This window comes from Mixophyes fleayi, chromosome 2 (assembly GCF_038048845.1).
Source record: "Mixophyes fleayi isolate aMixFle1 chromosome 2, aMixFle1.hap1, whole genome shotgun sequence".
Taxonomy (NCBI): domain Eukaryota; kingdom Metazoa; phylum Chordata; class Amphibia; order Anura; family Limnodynastidae; genus Mixophyes; species Mixophyes fleayi.
The window spans coordinates 79,774,084-79,794,162 of record NC_134403.1 but is presented as its reverse complement, the minus strand read 5'-3'; the positions used below and the strand labels follow the sequence as shown (position 1 = coordinate 79,794,162).

The 20,079-nt window shown below is 42.2% G+C and overlaps 1 protein-coding gene across 1 annotated transcript in view; it reads left to right on the top strand.

Annotated features, from left to right (window-relative positions):
- ARHGEF25 (Rho guanine nucleotide exchange factor 25) overlaps nucleotides 1–20,079 on the top strand; it is a 253,296-nt gene that overhangs the window by 53,159 nt on the left and 180,058 nt on the right. The window contains exon 2 of the mRNA XM_075199351.1: nucleotides 14,613–14,856. Within this exon, the coding sequence (XP_075055452.1) occupies nucleotides 14,613–14,856 (244 nt within the window). The remainder of the gene's footprint in view (nucleotides 1–14,612; nucleotides 14,857–20,079) is intronic.

Genomic DNA, 20,079 nt, shown 5'->3' with positions numbered 1-20,079 from the left:
GTCCTGATTTTGCCAATAGGCGTGTAAAGGCCTCATTATTTGACAAGTGGGTTGGAAGAATGTCCTAAAATCTCCTATTCACAAATCAGGATTGTTTAGAGTTATGTTTTAAAACTGTACTACCATCTATTACATACATTTTACTAACTTCTCCTTACACTAGACGGAGCCCCAGGCTATTCCATGTGGCCATTTTTTCCCGGGGCTTGCAGAACTGATAAATTATTTCCATTGCCACTTTAAAATGATGGTCGGGGTATGTGGTTGAGCAAGAGGACCAATCACAATACATAATCATGATCCGTGACTGTAGGAGAACCAATAGGGAGAAGGTTAGTACAATGCATCCGCTTGTTGTTAGTGCTGGTTTAATAAATCATGATTAAATGCAGTGTCTTTAAAATAAGCTGTGGTATATTAAACACACATATGTTAAGCTATTAACTGTACAAATTACCAGGTCATCCACTTTGTTCTCTCTATTCCTATCTGTTATGGTTACAGCCACTCATCAGCAGTGTGCATGAAACTGTATATCCCTTGTTTAAGACATCTGCAGCTTGCAGAGTCGTATATTAAATTAGATAGATTGTGCTTTATCCAATTACAGGGTAACAGTATAAAAGGAGAACGCTAATTGATGCAAATAATGTAAAGCTAACATGTTGTACTAATTGATTGCCGGCTTTTCTTTGATGACTTTAAACTTTTAAGAATTAGTTATTATATTTGAAGGCAATCAGATTTCCAAATAGTAAAAAAGCCTATTCATAGAGAAATGTTACACTGTCCATACATGTCCTTGTGGTCCTAGCTCAGCAAAGAGAAAGCTTAGGTTGGATAATATCAGCGATCTTCCATTTTCATCGATTCTCCCTTTCAGTTCACTTCAAAATCGCAAAGGGGATCTAAAGTCCCCACTGTGGGTAACGTTTACTACCCACTTATTGGGAATCTCACACCATACGAGTCAGGAATCCTAGGAGTAAATGTATCAATCATTACCTGCCATGGTGATTCATACTAGGGTGTAAATGTCTCAACCAGTGGATTCAGCAAGTCACCGATATTTAGTGATTTAAGTAATGGCAATGGCTTTCATGACAAGTTTTGCCTTGAAAGCCATTGCCATTTTAAATTTGCCCTGCAAAGTCGCTGATTATCGACAACTTGCAGAATCCACTGGTTGAGACATTTACCCCCTAGTATGAATCACCACGACAGGTAATGTGAAATGGAACAAAGGAGTTGATTTTCAAAACAGGTCATACAGGTAAAATGAAGATGCAGTAGTAAATGATAAGGAAAGCAACTCAAGGTCATTGAAACAGTGAAACCAGGATCCCAGTATACCCAGGTAACTAAGGGACAGGAGTACTGGATACCTGGCTTTAACCGCAGGAATGGGTTAGACAGAGTAAGCTTCTTAGGCTAGGAAGCTAAAGACTGATTTTCCAAGTTATACTGTGGACTGGAGATACTGGAAGTCTGGTTTGATAAAGCTGAGAAGCTGGAGACTCTGGCTTTCAAAATTAAACAGTGGATTGCAGATATTACAGGTACAAAGAGATTAGCTTACCAGGTAATAGTCTGCAAGCACAGGTAGCACAGAAGTCCAGGTAAGCTGGGAAGCTTGAAAGCTGGATATTAGGTGGTAGTGGTAATCTGCGGGCACAGATAGCACAGATGTCCAGGTTAACCAGGATGCATGAGGCACTGGAGGACTCAAAGGAGAATCAGACAAAAGGAGGGTCAGACAAGCCAGGGCTCAGAAGCCAAAAGGTCCACAACGATACCAGGGAGAAAGCAGGAATAAAATCAAAATTATGCCGGGTCTGGGTCATAAGACGAGGTGTATAAACAGAGGGATAAGCAAGAGTCAATACCATCAAGTAAGTCAGGATCAGAACACAGGAGTTACACTGAGGAACCAGCAGCAGCAAAGACAATTGATGAACTGGCCCAGACTGCTGGGAGAAGCACTCTTTTAAAGGCCAGCCACAGGTGATTAGGATCCTGATGTAACAATGGAATCTTATTCCTTTGCAGGCAGGATCTGCAGAATACAAAGCAGCATCCACAGAGGAGATGCTGCCGCAAATGGTAGTAGTCATTTTTTGGCAACAATAATGCCTACAAAAGTTAGAGCACCGTGAAAATGCAAATGACTATGAACGCGACAAGGAGTAAATATAGAATTACTATATAATAGTAATAGTTATATAATAGTAATAGTAATATAATATAATAGTATACCACATTCCCCACAGGCTTTATGGGCGGCACATGTAAATTACAACTATGTAAAATGACTCCAGTCAGAATGACGTTACTTCCGATGGACAGAGTGAGATTGTCATTTTTAAGGTGGCAATAGTCGGACCCGCCGCCTGAATAATTGTAATTCAGGTGGTGGCTAATTCAGGCGGTGGCTTTTTGAAGCTTTTGAGTGACATAACCCAAAATTTTATTCAGCATTAAAAATGACCACTACATCATGTAGATGGGACAGCCTCTCTGCAACCGGGTCTGATCTGATTTCAGCAAACATGAGTACCTCCATCACAAACTTCAAGAAATGGGAAGCCTACTGTTAAATGCCATAAGAGCTACCCCTTTGGAGAAGATGGACGACTTTACCATTACATCAAACTTTCTGCATGTTGTAGAAGTTGTGAAGCTGGGTAGCTGGTTACAACAAGGAAACGGTACGTTCAAGACCCCCTCGCTGGCATTGAAGGTAGGCCATGGCTAGCTGCACTGCTAAAGTGGAAAATGGATGCAACTTTAAGACAGGACAAGCTAATCTCATCGGCTGCCTTAAAATCTCTGAAGGACTTTAAATGGAACATGCCTCACCTCTTAACTCTCACTGAAGATGTGAAAAAAATGCATTTGCATCTCAATGAGAAACCGTACCACAATCATTTATCCACTGAGCCTTCACTTAAAAACTAGGCATTGCTTGCAAAGGTCACCCTGTCACAGGTAATCTTATTCACTGGAAGAAAATAAGAGGAAATTTGTCTGTTAACTAACGTTTCTTCCAGAGACCCTTTGGATCTCCACAAGGATGTTGTCCTGGTGATTTCTGAGGTTGAGAAAAAGCTCTGCCAGCACTTCGCAAGGATTGAAATATGAGGAAAATGAGGTAGAAATGTTCCAATCCTGCTGACACCATTAATACAAAGTGCAATGGAACATCTTGCAGAGAGGTGGGAAGAATGTGGAGTGGCTGATGAAAATGACTAAATGTTTGCACGACCAGCTTCTTTGTTACATTTCAGAGTCTCCAATTGCATATGCCTCTTTGCTCAGAAATGTGGAGTTAAAAATCCCTGCACACTGTCTTCCGTACTGTGTTGGATCAATTGGCAGAGTTCTTGGGCATGACATCAGTGTGCATCGGCAGTACTACCATATCCCAGAAGGTAGTCTCCAGCTCCCCAAGATCAACAAGCATTTAATGTCTCTCGAGAGGGGAAGACTGGCTGAACTAAGTGGCTATAATTTGGATGAGATGAACATTGATCCAGACACTGAGTTGAAGATCTCATATCAGATAGAAGTATTCAATATTTACCTTCTAAATTGGTCATTTATATATTGATTCTTCTTTAGAACCGGTCCAGCTACAGAGTGACAAATCAGACAATGAGCAATTTCCTGAACCAGAGAAACAAGTGGGCATTTATTCAGTTGACACTTTCCTTTCAGAAGGGAGACAATGTAAGGATCCGGCAACATGGGACCAAACCAGAGTCAAGGCTTCCAAAGGTTGGTGTAGCACATTGCTTTGCTACTCAAAGCATGTGGTTTTCTCTGTGTTGTACAGATTCATCTGTAATGGACAAATCTGCATTCTTTCAGTGTGGAAACAAACCTGAGACACAGAGTGGGTCAATGCTGTGGAGAAGCACATAGTGAAGTTTATTCAGAATACATGATGGTGTTATATGCATCATGGCTGAGCCACCTACAGTGAGAGATTGGAATTGGTTAGCTGTGAACATTCTACGCGAAGAACCAATGAAGAGCTCTAAAGAGAAATAAAAATAGTTCAATCGATGAGCATTAGTTTTCCATGACTATATCATTTTTGACTTGCCTTTGTCTAGTTGTCCACATACGACCGGAAGACATGAATTGTCCGCACAATGTAGTAAAATGTCAATCTTTTAGTCTAGGTAAAACTTAAGTGATGGTCATGGTGACATTGCCTTGTTGATAGGGCATAGTAAAAGAGGTGTCCCCATGAGGAATGTACTAGTCATAGGTCCTCATGATGCAATAAAAACAGTATGTATATGTGTGTATTTATGTATCTGTATTTCTCTTTCTTTTAGCTATGATGTCTGGTACCATTGTTCTTGGACCCAATATGTCAGCAAATTTTCCAATAAAACTTATTTCATATCTGAGGAATACAGATTGTGGACTACACATGGGCTCCAGCACCACAGGTTGTGCACTTCTTTGTTAGAGAAACTGCTTATTAGTGGGAGGGAGAACTTCTCACTGAGAAGTTAGTTACCAGATGGGAAGTTACTCTGTTGCAGAGCAACTGCTGTCTGGCTGAATAAACTGTGAAGTCATTCACCTCCTGTACACAAATGTTATACAATTATCTGATTTCCTGCATAAATCTGTCTTGATTGTTTCTAGCTCTCATTGGATTGCATTCATTCAGCAACATCTACCTTGTTACATTTCAGGCATATATGGGTGAATAAACTCTTTGGTTTTAGTGGTTTATTTTTTTTATTGCTGGATATAACAGGCAGTTTTTCATGACAATTTTGTATCCAGATGTCTACTGATATGCATGTACTGTATATCTGAGCACAGGAAATAGTTCATTTTTGTCGAACCACTTATGTGTTTGTTTATTTTTGAGTATCTAGTGTTTAAGTGACCTTTGAACTACAAGATACGTATGACAGATACTAAACAAGTATAAACGTGTAAGCCGCTGACTTCTCAATCACAAAAGAATCATTATATGGAAAAAGTAAATTTTAGGAGCAACCTACTTGGATTCCTAATCTCCATTACCGGCTGTAGGCAAGATTCAGATTCCCACTGCCAGTCCTTAATACATTCTGTACCACACAAAGCAATCATCCATATGTCATCCTGTTGGAGAGATCCCATCTCACATGATAAAAGATCACAGTCACAAATTAAGCTTTTTCAGGAAATACCATTTGCTTTACTACAGATCAAAGCTTCCTGTGCAGTACTGCTCTAAAGTTTAAATGTAAAGTTTCTTATCTGAGAGATTTCATGCTAATTAGAGCGAAAACTATGTTGTTGGATATTTTTAGGAACTCCATGTCAAATATTTATTTCTACCATAAAATCATACTCCTAACTTTTCAGAACATAACAGTGGGTCAAATATGACCATCCCCCTGATCAGCAATGGTCAAGTGGCAATCTGCTAAAAGCGCACCCTTGTTTGGATGTCCACATCCCCAAATCGATGAGCCTTGCCCCTTTTTGATCCTGAAATCCAGGACAGCACAACAAAATGTTAAAAACTCATGTATGATAAATCCTGCTCTCTAACTCTAGCAAAGTCACAGAGGCACCTGGCCCTGAAACTCCACAGTTCAGGAGAAACTCACCTTTGCCAGTATTTGCAGCTCCAATGATGATCCAGGGCTCAGAGACCTGTGGGTATATTTACTAAATTGCGGGTTTGAAAAAGTGTAGATGTTGTCAGTGTCAGACTGGGGCATGAAGGGCCCACCGGGGGACTGCAACGCTAGGGGCCCACCAGAGGGGGTGTGGCCAACCATCACAGAGGTAAGACCAGACACTAGAGGGGGAGTGGTCAGCCCACAAAGGACAGCTAGCACCATAGTGTAGTAAATAAAGAATGCAGTGTGTGTATAAAGAGCAGAGTCTTGACCTGCACCTTAGATTGGGCAGAAGTCACCAAAAATCGGGATTATCACACTAGAACAGGCTAGGCTAACCTGTGACACTCTAGGTGTTGTGAAGGGTATGCTGGGACTTGTAGTTTCACAAAACCTGGAGTGCCACAGGTTAGTTAAGCCTGCACTAGACTCAGAACATTTGACAGACTGTCCTACCTGTTCTTGTCACTTTTACCACCTGTGGCTGCTGGTCACATTTACGTATAATAAATATATCTATTTCCCGCAACGGTCACTGCCATTAAATAATTCATATTCACATTTAATAAATATACCTCATGCTCCTCAAACTCAGCCCCTCATTCAATGAATAGCTCCCAAACCACCCCATCTTAAATTAATAGTCCCCACTATAAAATTAAATTGCCCCACTTTCACCCTAAAAAGAAAATAGCACCCGTTATTTAGCCACCACCTACCACACACACATTACATTGCCACAAGCCCGTTGTGTCATCACACACACATTACTGTGCCCCTTCATCACCATGCTGTGCCTCCTTATGATCACACTGCGCCCTCCATGCTGCTTTTGCTCCCCCCTTCATCACCCTGTGCCTTGCTGCTTTTGCACCCCCCTTCTCCTGGCCCCCTTCACACTCTGACATGCTGTCTGAGCTCCCCCTTCTCTCTGCCATGCTCCCCCTTCACTCTGCCATGCTCCCCCTTCTCTCTGCCTTGCTCCCCCTTCTCTCTGCCATGCTCCCCCTGCTCTCTGCCATGCTCCCCTATCACTTACCTTTTCTATCTGCTTCTTCCTTTTCTTCTCTTCTGACTTGCCGGTGCTCCTCACTGAACGTCGGGCGTGATGACGTCACGCCCGACATTCAGTGCGAACGGAGCCGGCACCGCGGTCACGTGAGGTTTGGGTTTTTTTTTTTAAGTTTCTCGCTCCCCCCACCAACGGAGAGGGTGGCGATTCAGGGTTGGGGCTTACCGGGGGATAATCTGACCCTGGATGTTGTCTATAGCAACCAATCAGATTCTAGTTATCATTTATTTAGTACATTCTACAAAATGACAGCAGTTTAGTAAATATGCCCCCTGGAGTTTGTAAGTAATTTTCTGCAGATGTACATTGTTGATGCTGCTTTTCAGCTACAGCGACAAGCTGTATACAGTGACATAGCATCGAGGGTCATAGCACAGAGACATCCCACAGTATTGCAAAGAAACAGTGTACAGTCACCTAGCTTATTGCAGAGATTCTACCTCAATATGGTGTACATCCTCTATGCAAGGGGTGTCTGTGCAATATGGTAAATTTGCAATGAGGATGTTCTGTTGCCTAGTATATACTACAGTCCATGAGGCTGCATTATACATCGGGCAATGGAACAGGTGCAGGCTGGTTAGAGGTGGCCCTGGAATCTTACTTACTGTATACCTAAGATTGCCCCAGTTCTGTTAATTAGAGAGAGAAGAGTTTATTGCAGGTAGAGGGGCTCATTTAGAGGTAGATGAACATGCTCTGATACTATAATTGGAGAACAGACACCCAAAAACATGCATATGTTCAACCAGACTACTCTCAAGACAAGTTCATCTTACAAATTGAAGGATTCCTGCCAGAACTACAGAAGGTTATACTTGCTGACTTTTGAAAAGAGAGATCATGTAACAGGGGGTAGGAGGGGACGTAGTGACGCCATTGCTTCACCGTAGCCTGGCCCCTGCTAGGAAATAACTAAATTCACGACATTTCATAGCAGGGGCGGAGCTTAATGATGTGACATTGCGTCACTAAGGTCTGCCTCCATCTCTTCCAGCAAGTTGCCTATTCTTCCAGGAGTCGGGGAGGCTTCCCTGAAATCTGGGAGCGTCCTGGAAATTCCAGGAAAATAGGCAAGTATGCATAAGGTGTAACAAGTGTATATGCCTGCGCCCCTCAATAGCTTAGAGATAGCATAGCATATGTAGAGATTGTGTAGAGATGTCACAGTGTTAGTTGTAAATGCTAACGTTGCATTAGACTATTTGATATGGTAATGTAATAATTCAATATGATAATGTAATGAAGCATTATATGCATAAGAGGGTAGTGTCTGGACAGCTATTAGTAAATGTGAAATTTATATTATTAATATAAAATATAACAGAATACAAATTAAATTAATATAAACATCTGTTGTTTTTCATTGAAGATTCAAATGGAATCTTTCTTTCCTGCAATTAGATAAATGGCTGTAAGCTCAAATAATATAACCCCAAAGATTTAAGTATCAGTTGGAGAGGTCAGTATTATATTATTATTATTATTATTATTATTATTAATAATCTTTATTTATAGGGCACCATAGGAGGTCCGCAGCATCACACAGAGGGTAAACAACAAGACAGTGCATGGTATAACAGAACAATACAGTAAACAAATAACATTATAACTCACAACACAGCTACTGATAGCCTAGGAAAAAAGGTTATAGGTAAGGAGAACAGGAGGGAACAGGGCCCTGCCTACTAGAGCTTACAATCTAAAGGGAAAGGGCAGACAAATGATTGACACATGGATTGAGCTAATGTAGGGGGATCTGAGTTCAAGTGTGCCATTAACGAGTGCTGTTATGCTGCCCTTCTACGGTTGTGACTGTTTGAGTGGTAAGTCTGCTAATATTGTGATAAACGTCGTTCTATAGTCTAGGCAGTTTAAAGTTTTGTTTTTCTTTTATTTGCTATATTCTGTTTTAAAGGGAGCTATTTCAAGTTCAAGGAGAAAAAGAGGGAGAGTTGGAGGATGAAAGAGAGTGAGGTAAACTACATAGTGAAATGATTAAGTGGAGGATGGCAGGCTTTTCTAAACAGGTGGGTTTTCAATGCCCATTTGAATACAGGCTAGGGGATAGTCTGATGTCTGATAGAACGAGTGGGATTGTTCCAGTATTACGGTGCAGCGCGGGAGAAATGTTGGAAGAGGAAGTGAGATGTGGTTACCAAAGGGGAGGAAAGGAGACGGTCATTGGCCAACCTGGGAGGGTGGGAGGCAATATTTATGGAGATGAGGTTGGAGATGTAGGGAGCAGTGGAGGTGGAGAGCAAATGGCCTTATACGTGAAGGTGAAGAGTTTGAAGAGGATTCTGTAGGGGAAGGGGAGCCAGTGTAAGGCTCGGCACAGAGGGGAGGTAGATGTGGAGTGGCAAGAGAGGTAGATAAATCTAGCTGTAGCATTCAGATCGAAGGCGAGCAAGATGGGAGCGGGAGAAGGCTGCAGCAGTCGAGACAAGATATGGCAGGATGTAGATATGAATGTCAGTGGCATCATCTGAGATGTTGCAGAGCTGGAAGTGACAGGATTGGGCAAGAGATTGAATGTGAGGGGCAAAGGAAAGGAAGTCAAGAATTACACCTAGGTAGAGGAGATAGTGGTATTGTCAACAGTAATAGAGAGGACGGGAAGGGAGGAGACTCTTGATGGAGGAAGACAAAGAGTTCAGTTTTGGCCATGTTAAACTTGGAAAAACGCAAGGACATCCAGGAGGAGATGGCAGAGAGGCAACTGGACACCTGGGAGAGGAGGAGAAAGATCAGGAGATGAGAGGTAGAGTTCAGTGTCGTCGGCATAGAGGTACTCGAGGCCAAAGGAACTGATGAGTTCACTCATGGAGGAGATGTACAGAGAAAAGAGTAGAGAGCCAAGGACAGAACTCTGTGGGATTCCTAGGACAGATGGATGGGGGGGAGGAATCAGAGGAAAAAACAGAGAAGGAGCGGTTTGGTGGAGATAGGATGTGAACCAAGAAAGGACGGTGTCAGAGAGGCCAATGGTATGAAGGGTGTGGAGTAGGACATGGTGATAGGCGATGTCAAAGGCCGCAGAGAGGTCCAGGAGGATAAGAAGGGAGAAGTGTCCTTGGATTTGGACGAGAGAAGATTGTTGGTGACTTTGGACAAGGCAGTTTCTGTGGAGTGGAGTGGGCAGAAACCAGATTGGAGAGGATCAAGGAGGGATTTGCAATCATCTAATCAGAAGCAGCTAGATAGTGCTGCTGACAGCCATCAAAATCATTGCACATCATGACAACAGCCCTCCAGAACATGTAAAAGATACACCTCCGGAAATGTGTATCTGCTGATGCATCAATATCTAATTGTGTTGCAATTATGTGAAGAAGATCTTACTGTACTCAGTCTATGCTTTCCCAACCCTGTTCATCCCCATTCCTACTATCTAAGTGTAAGGAGACGTTCATCAGGGAAAAAACCTATATATAAACGAATGCGTAAACATTTTTGGTGTGCATGCGCAGTACAGATATACGTATCTTATACATATGTCCAACTCTAAATGAGACCCATCATTTCTTTTAATAGAGTACTTTAATAAAAACTTTTGTCTTGTATAAAAATGTTGCAAGTGCAATATATTGAGGAATGAAAACATGCTACTTTGTATCCATTTTTTTACTGTTTTTTTTTACTTTTCCCAGATTCTGAAGCTAAATGTGAGTAGGAGCAGGCGCTAGACAGGGGCGGGAGGGTTTTAAATAAATAAACAACACATTTCTAACAGTGGTGCAGCATTTGCATAGGAAAAAAATGGCTATTTTTTGACCCAATTATGTCTGTACCTGTGTTTTGGCAGGTGCTAGTTTTCATAAATTGGAAATATATAATATATTCCAAATACAACATTTTTGTCCACTTATGGTAAATATATATTTTATTTATCTGTGCAAAACAAATAGAGGTAAATGGGAAAAATTATAAATTCTAGTTTTTGCTAGTCATTTCTGTAACAGAGGCTATAAGGCCTATTTATTATTGGGCTAAAAGGGCTATCTCCAGTGAAATGGAAAGCAAAGGGTTGCTCATTTAACAAAGATCGCAGCGGTATAATACCAGGGTGATAGCAGATGAAAAACAATTAAAGCATTTTTTCAATGGCAAGTATTTTTTAAAAAAAATAAAAAAAATATTTTTATTTATTTGTAACTATTATTCTGTTCATTAAGTAGAACTGGAAGTCTATGTCTGGACTTTCAATTTAATGCATATGCTAGCTGGTTTATGCATAAGCCTGAGGGTAACTTAATTTCTATAGCTCTTGGCCAGTATTGCCGAGGCAGCTGGGCAACATTATCATTATATTAATAATAATAAATATGGCAATAAATGGCTATAGAAACTGAGCCCTATTACCATATCTTAATAAACAGACACCGTAAAGGTGTATCACTATCTGAAGCTAATTAGCTCCTCCCCCTCTGTGAAGGCACAGGGGATACCAATGCAGCTGATGTTTTCCAGTGCTCTGTGGTTTCTCTCACAGCTCAGCTGTAATCCAGTGATGTGTGATACTGTGAAGAGGAGGGGGGGGGGCGGGATTTTTGCAGAAGGACCAATCAAAAATTGCAATCACACACCCCTTACGGAGGAACTTTAAAGTGGTGAATGAAAATGTTCCCCAATTTAGATGGTTGTCCAGCTTTAAAGGCCACTAAATTAACATTAACAATTAAACTGTCATAAAAGGAGCCTGAAGTTTACCCTCCTGACTACCTTACAGAGACTTTCTGTGTTAAGACAAAGCCTCAGGACGACGCAGTTGAATTTCAATGTCCCAGTACTACAGCCTATAGCTATTGGTGCCCGGCCTTTCATTGTAGGAAGGATGATGATTCGGCCTAAGGCGTGGCCGGAGGCCCTCCTTTAGCCAGATCAGAAACCTACTCAGAAATTGGGCCCCTTGTTTGATATCATCAGGGAACTCAACAGTTTGTGTCATGGAGGGAACCCCAACAATTCAGATAAGGTTATTTAAAGGTGTGCAGGATTATTTCTAAAACTTAATGGTTTAAACGTGAAATTATCCTTTAATGTTTATTCTTCTCTGAACTAGTGATTGCTATGGATTAAAGGGTATACAAAAATCATCCCTATTATGAATTATTTGCATACGAATGGCTCCCATAAATCCCTATTTAATGATAACAGTCCTGTTTCAGTGGAAATATATATATTTTAATGCTTACTTTTATAAATTTGCTGTTTTGAACATACTGGATAAGGGAGCTAGGTGACGTTTGCTTTGAATTGGGAGGTCTGTGAGTATGGTGTTTGTAAAGGATTGTGTAACAGAGACTTACTGTTCAGTTAGATCACTATCTTCCCACTCCCAGTCATGTAGGACTCCAGTACTGCAATCATCTATGTGGTATCTCCCTAAACCAGAATTACTTTTAATTGTAACCTCCCTTCCCATCCACCATATGCTTTGTACTTGTATAATTATTACATATTCCTGCTCTAATTATTTCCATTCTAAATCCATTCAGTATTTGCCATAATCACAGTAACTGTGTGAGCTGCAAGGAAAGAGAATTGTCATGACAACCACGATCCCAGTAATGATACATGTCATATTAAAAGCATAATCACACGGCATCCTGACAAAAAAAAATGTTATTATTTTTTTCTGACAAAAAATGAGGCAATTTGTGTACAAGACTCTTGGGGCTAGATTTACTAAACTGTGGGTTTGAAAAAGTGGGGATGTTGCCTATAGCAACCAATCAGATTCTAGCTATCATTATGTAGAAGGTACTAAATAAATGAAAGCTAGAATCTGATTGGTTGTTATAGGCAACATCCCCACTTTTTCAAACCCGCAGCTTAGTAAACCTAGCCCTTGGGGTATATTTGAAAAAGTGGAGATGTTACCTGTAGCAACCAATCAGATTCTAGTTGTCATTTATTTAGTATAGTCTACAAAATGACAACTAGAATCTGATTGGTTGCTATAGGCAACATCTCCCCTTTTTCAAACCCACAGTTTAGTAAATATATACCCCTTGGTTTCCCCAGTACAGTCCTTTTTTACCATACAATCTTATCACACAGATCTTATGTTCCCATAATTCATACTCCCTATCATAGTTACAATCAAATGCACTCACCTTAGAGGTATTCAGCCTAAAATCTAACAAGGGCTGCCTTGTAAGCCACACCCAAAAAGGCCTTATGTAGACCTGATAGACAGCAGCTAAGTGGACATTAGACAGTGTTTTGAAACAGAAGCAGAATCTAGAATGTAAGCTCTCTAAGTTAGAGTCCTCTCTAACCTATGTCTCATGTCTTTCTATCCCTGATGTCAGGTCTTATGTTGAATTTTTTGCTGTTTGTTCACTTACACGCATGTCATTCATACCTGTACCCATGCTAGCTGTAATTGATAGCTCATGACTATACATATGTGTTATTATGCTTATTATATCCATGTATGTCATATCTGTAAGATGATTGTAAAACACTTGGGAATCTGTGACATCAAATAAATAAACACTGATGATGATGATGTTGATGATGATAAGGAAGTTGGGGATAACTGTCTGTGCACACAAGGTCACTTGGGTCTCCAGGTTTTTCATTTTATAATCCTAGGAGCTCTACATTTGAATTTTAGGCCATAGGAAACAGTACAATATAAAAGGTCAGGTATTTATAGTAGTGGGGGTAATTTTTAACCGTTTTTAAATAAAGATATTTATTCCAGCACATTAATTATGATAGAAATTGATTTAAAGATGCAAAGAGAGAGGTGGGTTTCTGAACAATGTGTTTGCTAATGACTAGAGAGGAGTTATTCATGCTCATAGCACCCAACACAACACTTGCATTACCGCCCAGCGTTGCTGCCCTTTATCCAGGGTAGCTCTGAGTTTCAGCACCAATAGGGCAGTGGCCTTGTAACAAAATATGTGGCGTGGTTGAATCAGTGCATGCCCTAATTTATATTGATTTTACAATTGGGAGTATTGGCAAATACGTAACCCCCTGTCACTGTGGTCCTGGGGTGCAAAAATGGGGAATGCACTTCCTCACTTGCAATTTCATCGGCCCTGGCTAGCTGCATGAGTATAAATGACCAGAGGGTCCCCACACATGCAGGTTTTCAGTAATGTCTCTTTATGGTGTTAGGACACATTTGTGGAAACTTAGGGTGCAGTGCAAACAGATGGGCGCCAGACCATTTCTATAACAATAAACTCTTTATTTACACTGTTCTGACCTCCAGCCTGATACTTGAGTTGCATACAACACTAATATAAATATGTACATTCCCTTTCCCACTCCAGCACGGATATTCACCCCTCCTCTGCAGGGTCCTTATCCCACACATGCTCGCTGAGCTCTCGTTGCCCCTCATGGGATTCTCATTTGATTTTGCACAAGCTCTGACACACTCTCCGTCCGTCCGGTGCACTCTCAGCCTTGCTTCATAGATCTGACACACTCTCTAGTGTCCTCTCTGCCCCTCTGGGTCACATTACATAGTGTTATACTGCATCTTGCAGCAACTGTCTCCAAAGGGTCTCATGCTCTCACCTCTCTAGACCTGGGAACTCTCTATGGCAGATCCTAAATGCTGCCCCTATAAATTGTCTCCACACTGATTTGACAGGGAGCAAAAATCAAAACTGTCAGAAATGCAGTTTGATACATTAACCTCCAGATTACAGCTCATTTTAGATGTTTACATGGAGCTGAAGCTATTGACAGTGACAAATTCTGACAATTGAATGAGTGAAACTGGAAAGTGCACCGTGTAGTGTTTGAGGTGGTAAAGAGATTATTTTAATATGTAGGTTTGTGGATGGAGGACAGTGTTAACAAATTAATAGTCAATGTGTAACAACTGGATATTCACATTTTGTGACCTTTCTGTACAGATTTCAGAGACTTGCTCTGAAGATTCTTCTGCACCTGAACACAGCAGTAATGAGGAGAACATGGAGGAGCCGGGCACCCCAGATGTGGAAGAAGAACAGCACAATGTGGAGCTGTCAGAGACAGCTGCCGGTCATCTATCACCTGCTGAAAATACTTGTCCCGGCATGGGGAGGACCCGGCGCCTGTCAGACTTTCGTGCATGGTTTGCAGAAAACTTTCGTCATATGTCAGAATCAGAAGAAGGTAAATGACATGAATTCTAGGTTTAAACCTTGAAAGTATATAAATATATGTATCTGACTTTGGCAATTAATATTTTAAATACTATAATATAAAGTCATTCAATTCAACAACTTTATGAAGGTGACCTTAAGATACCCATAGACAGGTGCCACCTAGTGGTACCCTCCTGCCTCTTCCCCACCAGGTACAAGAACTGTATCATTACCTCAGTAGCAGCACTGGAACTGTGGCACAGTACAGAGTTCCAGGTCCCTGGAGGACCAGACCAGCAACGTGTTGAAGGAAAGTTGTAGGTGAATGTAGCATCAAATGCCCTTTGTATACTGTTTGGATGCTATAAATATTTGTGATGGAGGGGACAGAAAAAATTGTAGTAGAAAGTAATGGTTCCAGTAATGTACCTCCTTTCTTCATATGTGTAACTATAAGTGTTGGGTTTGATTGGTCAACTTCTGCTGATCATACCAGCAGCCCTACTACTATTCTACCCAACTAATGAACAAAGGAAAGTTAGTTCCTCCGTGATTGTAGACTGATCATGTGCAGTACCATTATAGCAGTCCTGGAAATTTACATTTTGATCTATTTTACATTTGTACTAAATGAATATGTGAAACAGAAAGAGCTAAATGCTATGAATTCACTTTGGACTAGTGACCTCATTGGAATCGGAGGCCGAATGGTTGCACATTTTAGGGGGTTGCTCTCAGTTTAGGGGATTCCACAAAGCCTTTTTAACGACACAAACTATTCTGATTTTTACACACCTTTGGAAGCGCTGGAGATCAGCTCTTGACCATCTAGGTGGACTGGATTTGGAAAAGTGGATTTATTAGCAAACACACAACAATGCAGTTAAAAGATTAAAATGCATAAAAGTAACATATGAAAGAAAGACCAATGTCCACTTACTTATTTAAAGAGATGGACTGTCCCTGACTGATTGCAACATTTAAAGGAATTGAAGCAAAGGGTATTGCTGGTATAAGAGGGCATCAAGTTATTGGTTATGAGGTGATAACATACCACTAACATCCAAAGAAGCGATGCCGTTTCTGTATCGGAGCACTCACTGATACAGTCCATCACAGCTGATGGTGTTAAATGACGGAACAAGGTTCAACCACTTTTAAAAAGAACTCCACTCAAAAGTTAAAATGTAGTTTTGGGTGGAGTTCACTATATTAAGCTAAACTACATGTCTCCTCTAGGGTGTATCGTTCTTTATTAAGTGAGCCTCCATTTGGCAGTATTTTAGGAGAAAAAATATAAAGTTGTAATTAATGACGGGGGTGTTCCAAAGGTGATTGTCACAGGCACTAGGAGTCGCTTACCCAAGTTTCACCAGATGGAACTCTGCTAGAGAGGCGGGGTTAGGGCACGCACCTCAAAGCAGGCAGGTGAATGATTGGAGCGACACAACAGCAGGAGAGTAGAGATAGCTGCAAGTCGCTGACTTCCTCAGACTATGGTTAGAGGAAAGTCAGCGACTTGGAGCAGTAAACTGGAGGCTGAAGATAATGTAGACACGAGGAGTGGACGTGGATAGGTGATGGTAGGTAGAGGAGGAGTCAGTGGTCTGCGTACAGCAAGTTGTACCACTGTAGTGATGGGAAGAATAGTACTGGTGCATGTAGGTAGCAGGGTAGTCGGTGGTCTGCGTTCAGCAAGTTGTACCACCGCTATGGTGAGGAGTCTGGTCCAGGTGTAGGTAGGTAATAGGAGAGTCAGTGGTCTGCGTATAGCAAGTTGTACCACCGCTGTGATAGGAGGACTTGTCCAGGTGCGGGTAGGTAGCAGGGAAGTCAGTGGTCTGCGTGCAGCAAGTTGTACCACTGCTGTGAGAAGAAATGAGGACTTGTCCAGGTGCAGGAGAGTGAAGTTGAAAGGCAAACTGTGGCTGTATGGAAACAGCGCGAGTAGAGCAATGTCTTGTGAGGCAGAGATGGAAGGCACAATGAATAGTCTGTATGGAGTAGATGCCTTGCAGTGAGGAGAAGCTGGTCACAGCAGATATGCACAATAACGCTTAGTAGCGTGAGGAGATATTGTAGCTTGAGTGAAAGCTTGTCCTATATGAAGCAATGCAGTAACACAGTCTATATGGGCAGGGCCTAATCAACCACTAGGCTGACCAGGCTGTAGCCTGGGGCGCTGGGTCCCGGGGGGCGCGGCACTGTGGGTATTTTTTATTTTTTTTTTAAATTTTTTATTTTTTTCTTCATTCTTTTTTTTTTTCGGGGTGGGGGAGGGGGGGTCGCCGCGCGGGGGGGGAGGGGGGGTGGCCGCGGGGGGGGGGGGGGGGTCGCCGCAGGGGGGTGGAGGGCTCGATGATCAAAAGCATTGGTGGTCAGTGGTTAGCAACACACAGCCAATCGCCAGGCTGCCTGTTGCTGTGCAGCAGACAGGAAGCAGGACGTCTTCACTTCCTATCTGCTGATCTGAGGAGAGGAGCGACGCTGGCACAACTACAGGTAAGTGAAGGGGGGAACTGCCCTGCATATCTATAGGGAGGGGGGGGAGCTGCCCTGCATATCTATAGGGAGGGGGGGTAACTACCTTGCATATCTATAGGGAGGGGGGGGGACTACCCTGCATATCTATAGGGAGGGAGAGGGGGGACTGTCATGCATATGTATAGGGAGGGAGAGGGGGACTGTCATACAAATCTATAGGGTGGGAGGGGGGGCTGCCATGAAAATCTATAGGGAGGTAGAGAGGTTGATGTGTATGAAGGAGGGCAGAGGAGGGGGGCTGATATATGTGACTGGGGGAGTTTTGATGTGACGGGGGGGGGGGGGTAGCTAGCTAGCAGAGTGGAGGTAAGGAAAATAGCTGCAAGGGGGATGGATGCAGGGTGGGAGGTAAAGAAAATGGCTGCAGCAGGGGTTAAGGAAAATGGCTGTGGGGGGGGGTTGTGGTTAAGGAAAATGGCTACAGGGGGTATTTAAAAAATAGAGCAGCTTTGGGGGGCAGAATCTCATGATTGTGTGGTGGTCACATGGGTGGTCTCAGCAATCACTAGAATACGAAATATTAGTGAGATGGGGCTTGTATTTGATTGACAACAAATATTCAGATATTGCTTATATATGCCTGTCCAATGGGGTACTTTTAGCTGGCCATAATGGAGTGTTTTGTTTTAACTAAACGGCCTAATCATTCAGGGTTTGCATTATAATACATTTTTGCATTTTCAAAAAAGGACGCCAACTTTCCAGAAGCCAGCAAGAGGATAACAAAGTTGCAAGAGAGAAGAGCAAGGACAGGTGAGAGACAATGGCACAATCTGTCTAAATTTGAATGCTGGAGAATACACCTGAACATTCATATTCAGGAGTGTCCTATACACCTATATATTCGGAGGAGGGGGGGGGGGGGGCGCTGCGGCCGTATTAGCCTAGGGCGGCCAGAACCCTTAATCAGGCCCTGTATATGGGTACTTGTACCCTGTGCAGCAAACAACAATGGATACAACTGGTATGCGAGCAATAGGCAATAGTCAATAGTCAGTAGAGCATACCCAGTTGTGTAGATCCGGAATCAGCTGAGAAGTGAAGCGTTGTAGCGGTATGGGAACCGCCGCTGAGTTGAGCAGGGAGCAGCGTGGAAGCTGAAGCACGAGTAGAGCTGGAAGCAGTTTGGAAACTGTACACACGAGTAGAGCTGGAAGCAGTTTGGAAACTGCACACAGGAGTAGAGCTGGAAGCAGTTTGGAAACTGCACACAGGAGTAGAGCTGGAAGCAGTTTGGAAACTGCACACAGGAGTAGAGCTGGAAGCAGTTTAGAAACTGCACACACCTATAGAAGTTCACTGGGAGTGAGACTTCAAGATCAGGCCATTACCTAAGGCTGCAGGTGCCTTAAGTAGGGAGGGGTGATTGATCCATCAATCACATTAGTGGTCAGGTGTAGTTGTTAAAGGGACCTGCGCATGCCCAGTGCGACAGGATGGCGGATGGCCGCGGTTCCACACAGGTGTGAGCGGGAAAGATGGAGAACCACGTACCAGAGTGGAGGCACTCACACTCCGGTGAGTGACAGTGATATTAAGAAAGATGTAGAAGTGATGTTGCATACGTAGTCTTGTGATGAACTAAAATCCTGAAAATATTGCGCAGAGCTTCTGTGTAGAGATAAGGCAGGGCCATCTTTTCCATTGGGCATGATGGGCAGGTGCCCGGGGGGCCCCAAGGGCAAGGGGGTCCCATAGGCAGGGATCTTAATTAGAATAAATAATCCTGCAAAAGAAAAAACCTGCAAAAAAAACCTTCAAGGGTCACTGAGCAAGTACAGATATCTATCTCTATATATCTATATCTGTATCTCTATACATCTATATATATACATATATATATATATATATATATATATATATATATATATATATATATTTATATATATATAGGGGCCCCGGTGCACTGCTTTGCGCTTTGCCCGGGGGCCCATAATGTTGTTAAGATGGCCCTGAGATAAGGGAACAGTGGAATGGGGTGAGTGCATCCATATGTGCATAGCAGTCAAATAGTCAATATTATGTGACATACACATTTTTTGCCTGTCCATAAAGTAACTTTGCAAAGTAGATACAACCTTATGTCTATTTTAAGTAGGGTTATAGTTTCAAACAACAATCACCTGTTATTTTTTTTGTTGTCTAACATAGAAATGGTGTATTGGAAATGTTTAGAGGATCATTCCAAAGAATAAAATACAATGTGAACTCTTATTCACAGCCCCTCAATCAATACCTTGTCTTAACAGGTTTTGCTAACGATTTTTCCTATTACGTCAACTGCGTATTTTTATGTACAGACTTCTGGAGATTTCAAATAGATTTCTATTACACTCATGTTGATTGAATTTGCACTTCTGGTTGTCAGTGGCTCCAAAATACTAATGGGTGTCCCTGACATGGAACTCCTATGGTTGTGGCTGCAAGTTGGAGAAAGGGTGCACTGAGTACAGGGGGTGGCTGGGCTGGGGGGCAAGGGGACATCTGCCCCCTGGGCTGGTCCCATAGTGGACTACCTTGGGCTGGGCCACCTGCATTTTTTTTCCCTTTATAATAGGCTGCTGTGTCGAGTCTTGCCCCTCCGGGCTACAATTTGCCAGCCCTCTCCTGGCTGAGTAGAAACTTATTTTCAGCCAAAGTTACCTTTTAAAGAACTTTTTGACATCTTATATGTTTAAATGGCTAAACCTTTAGGACATACGAGACG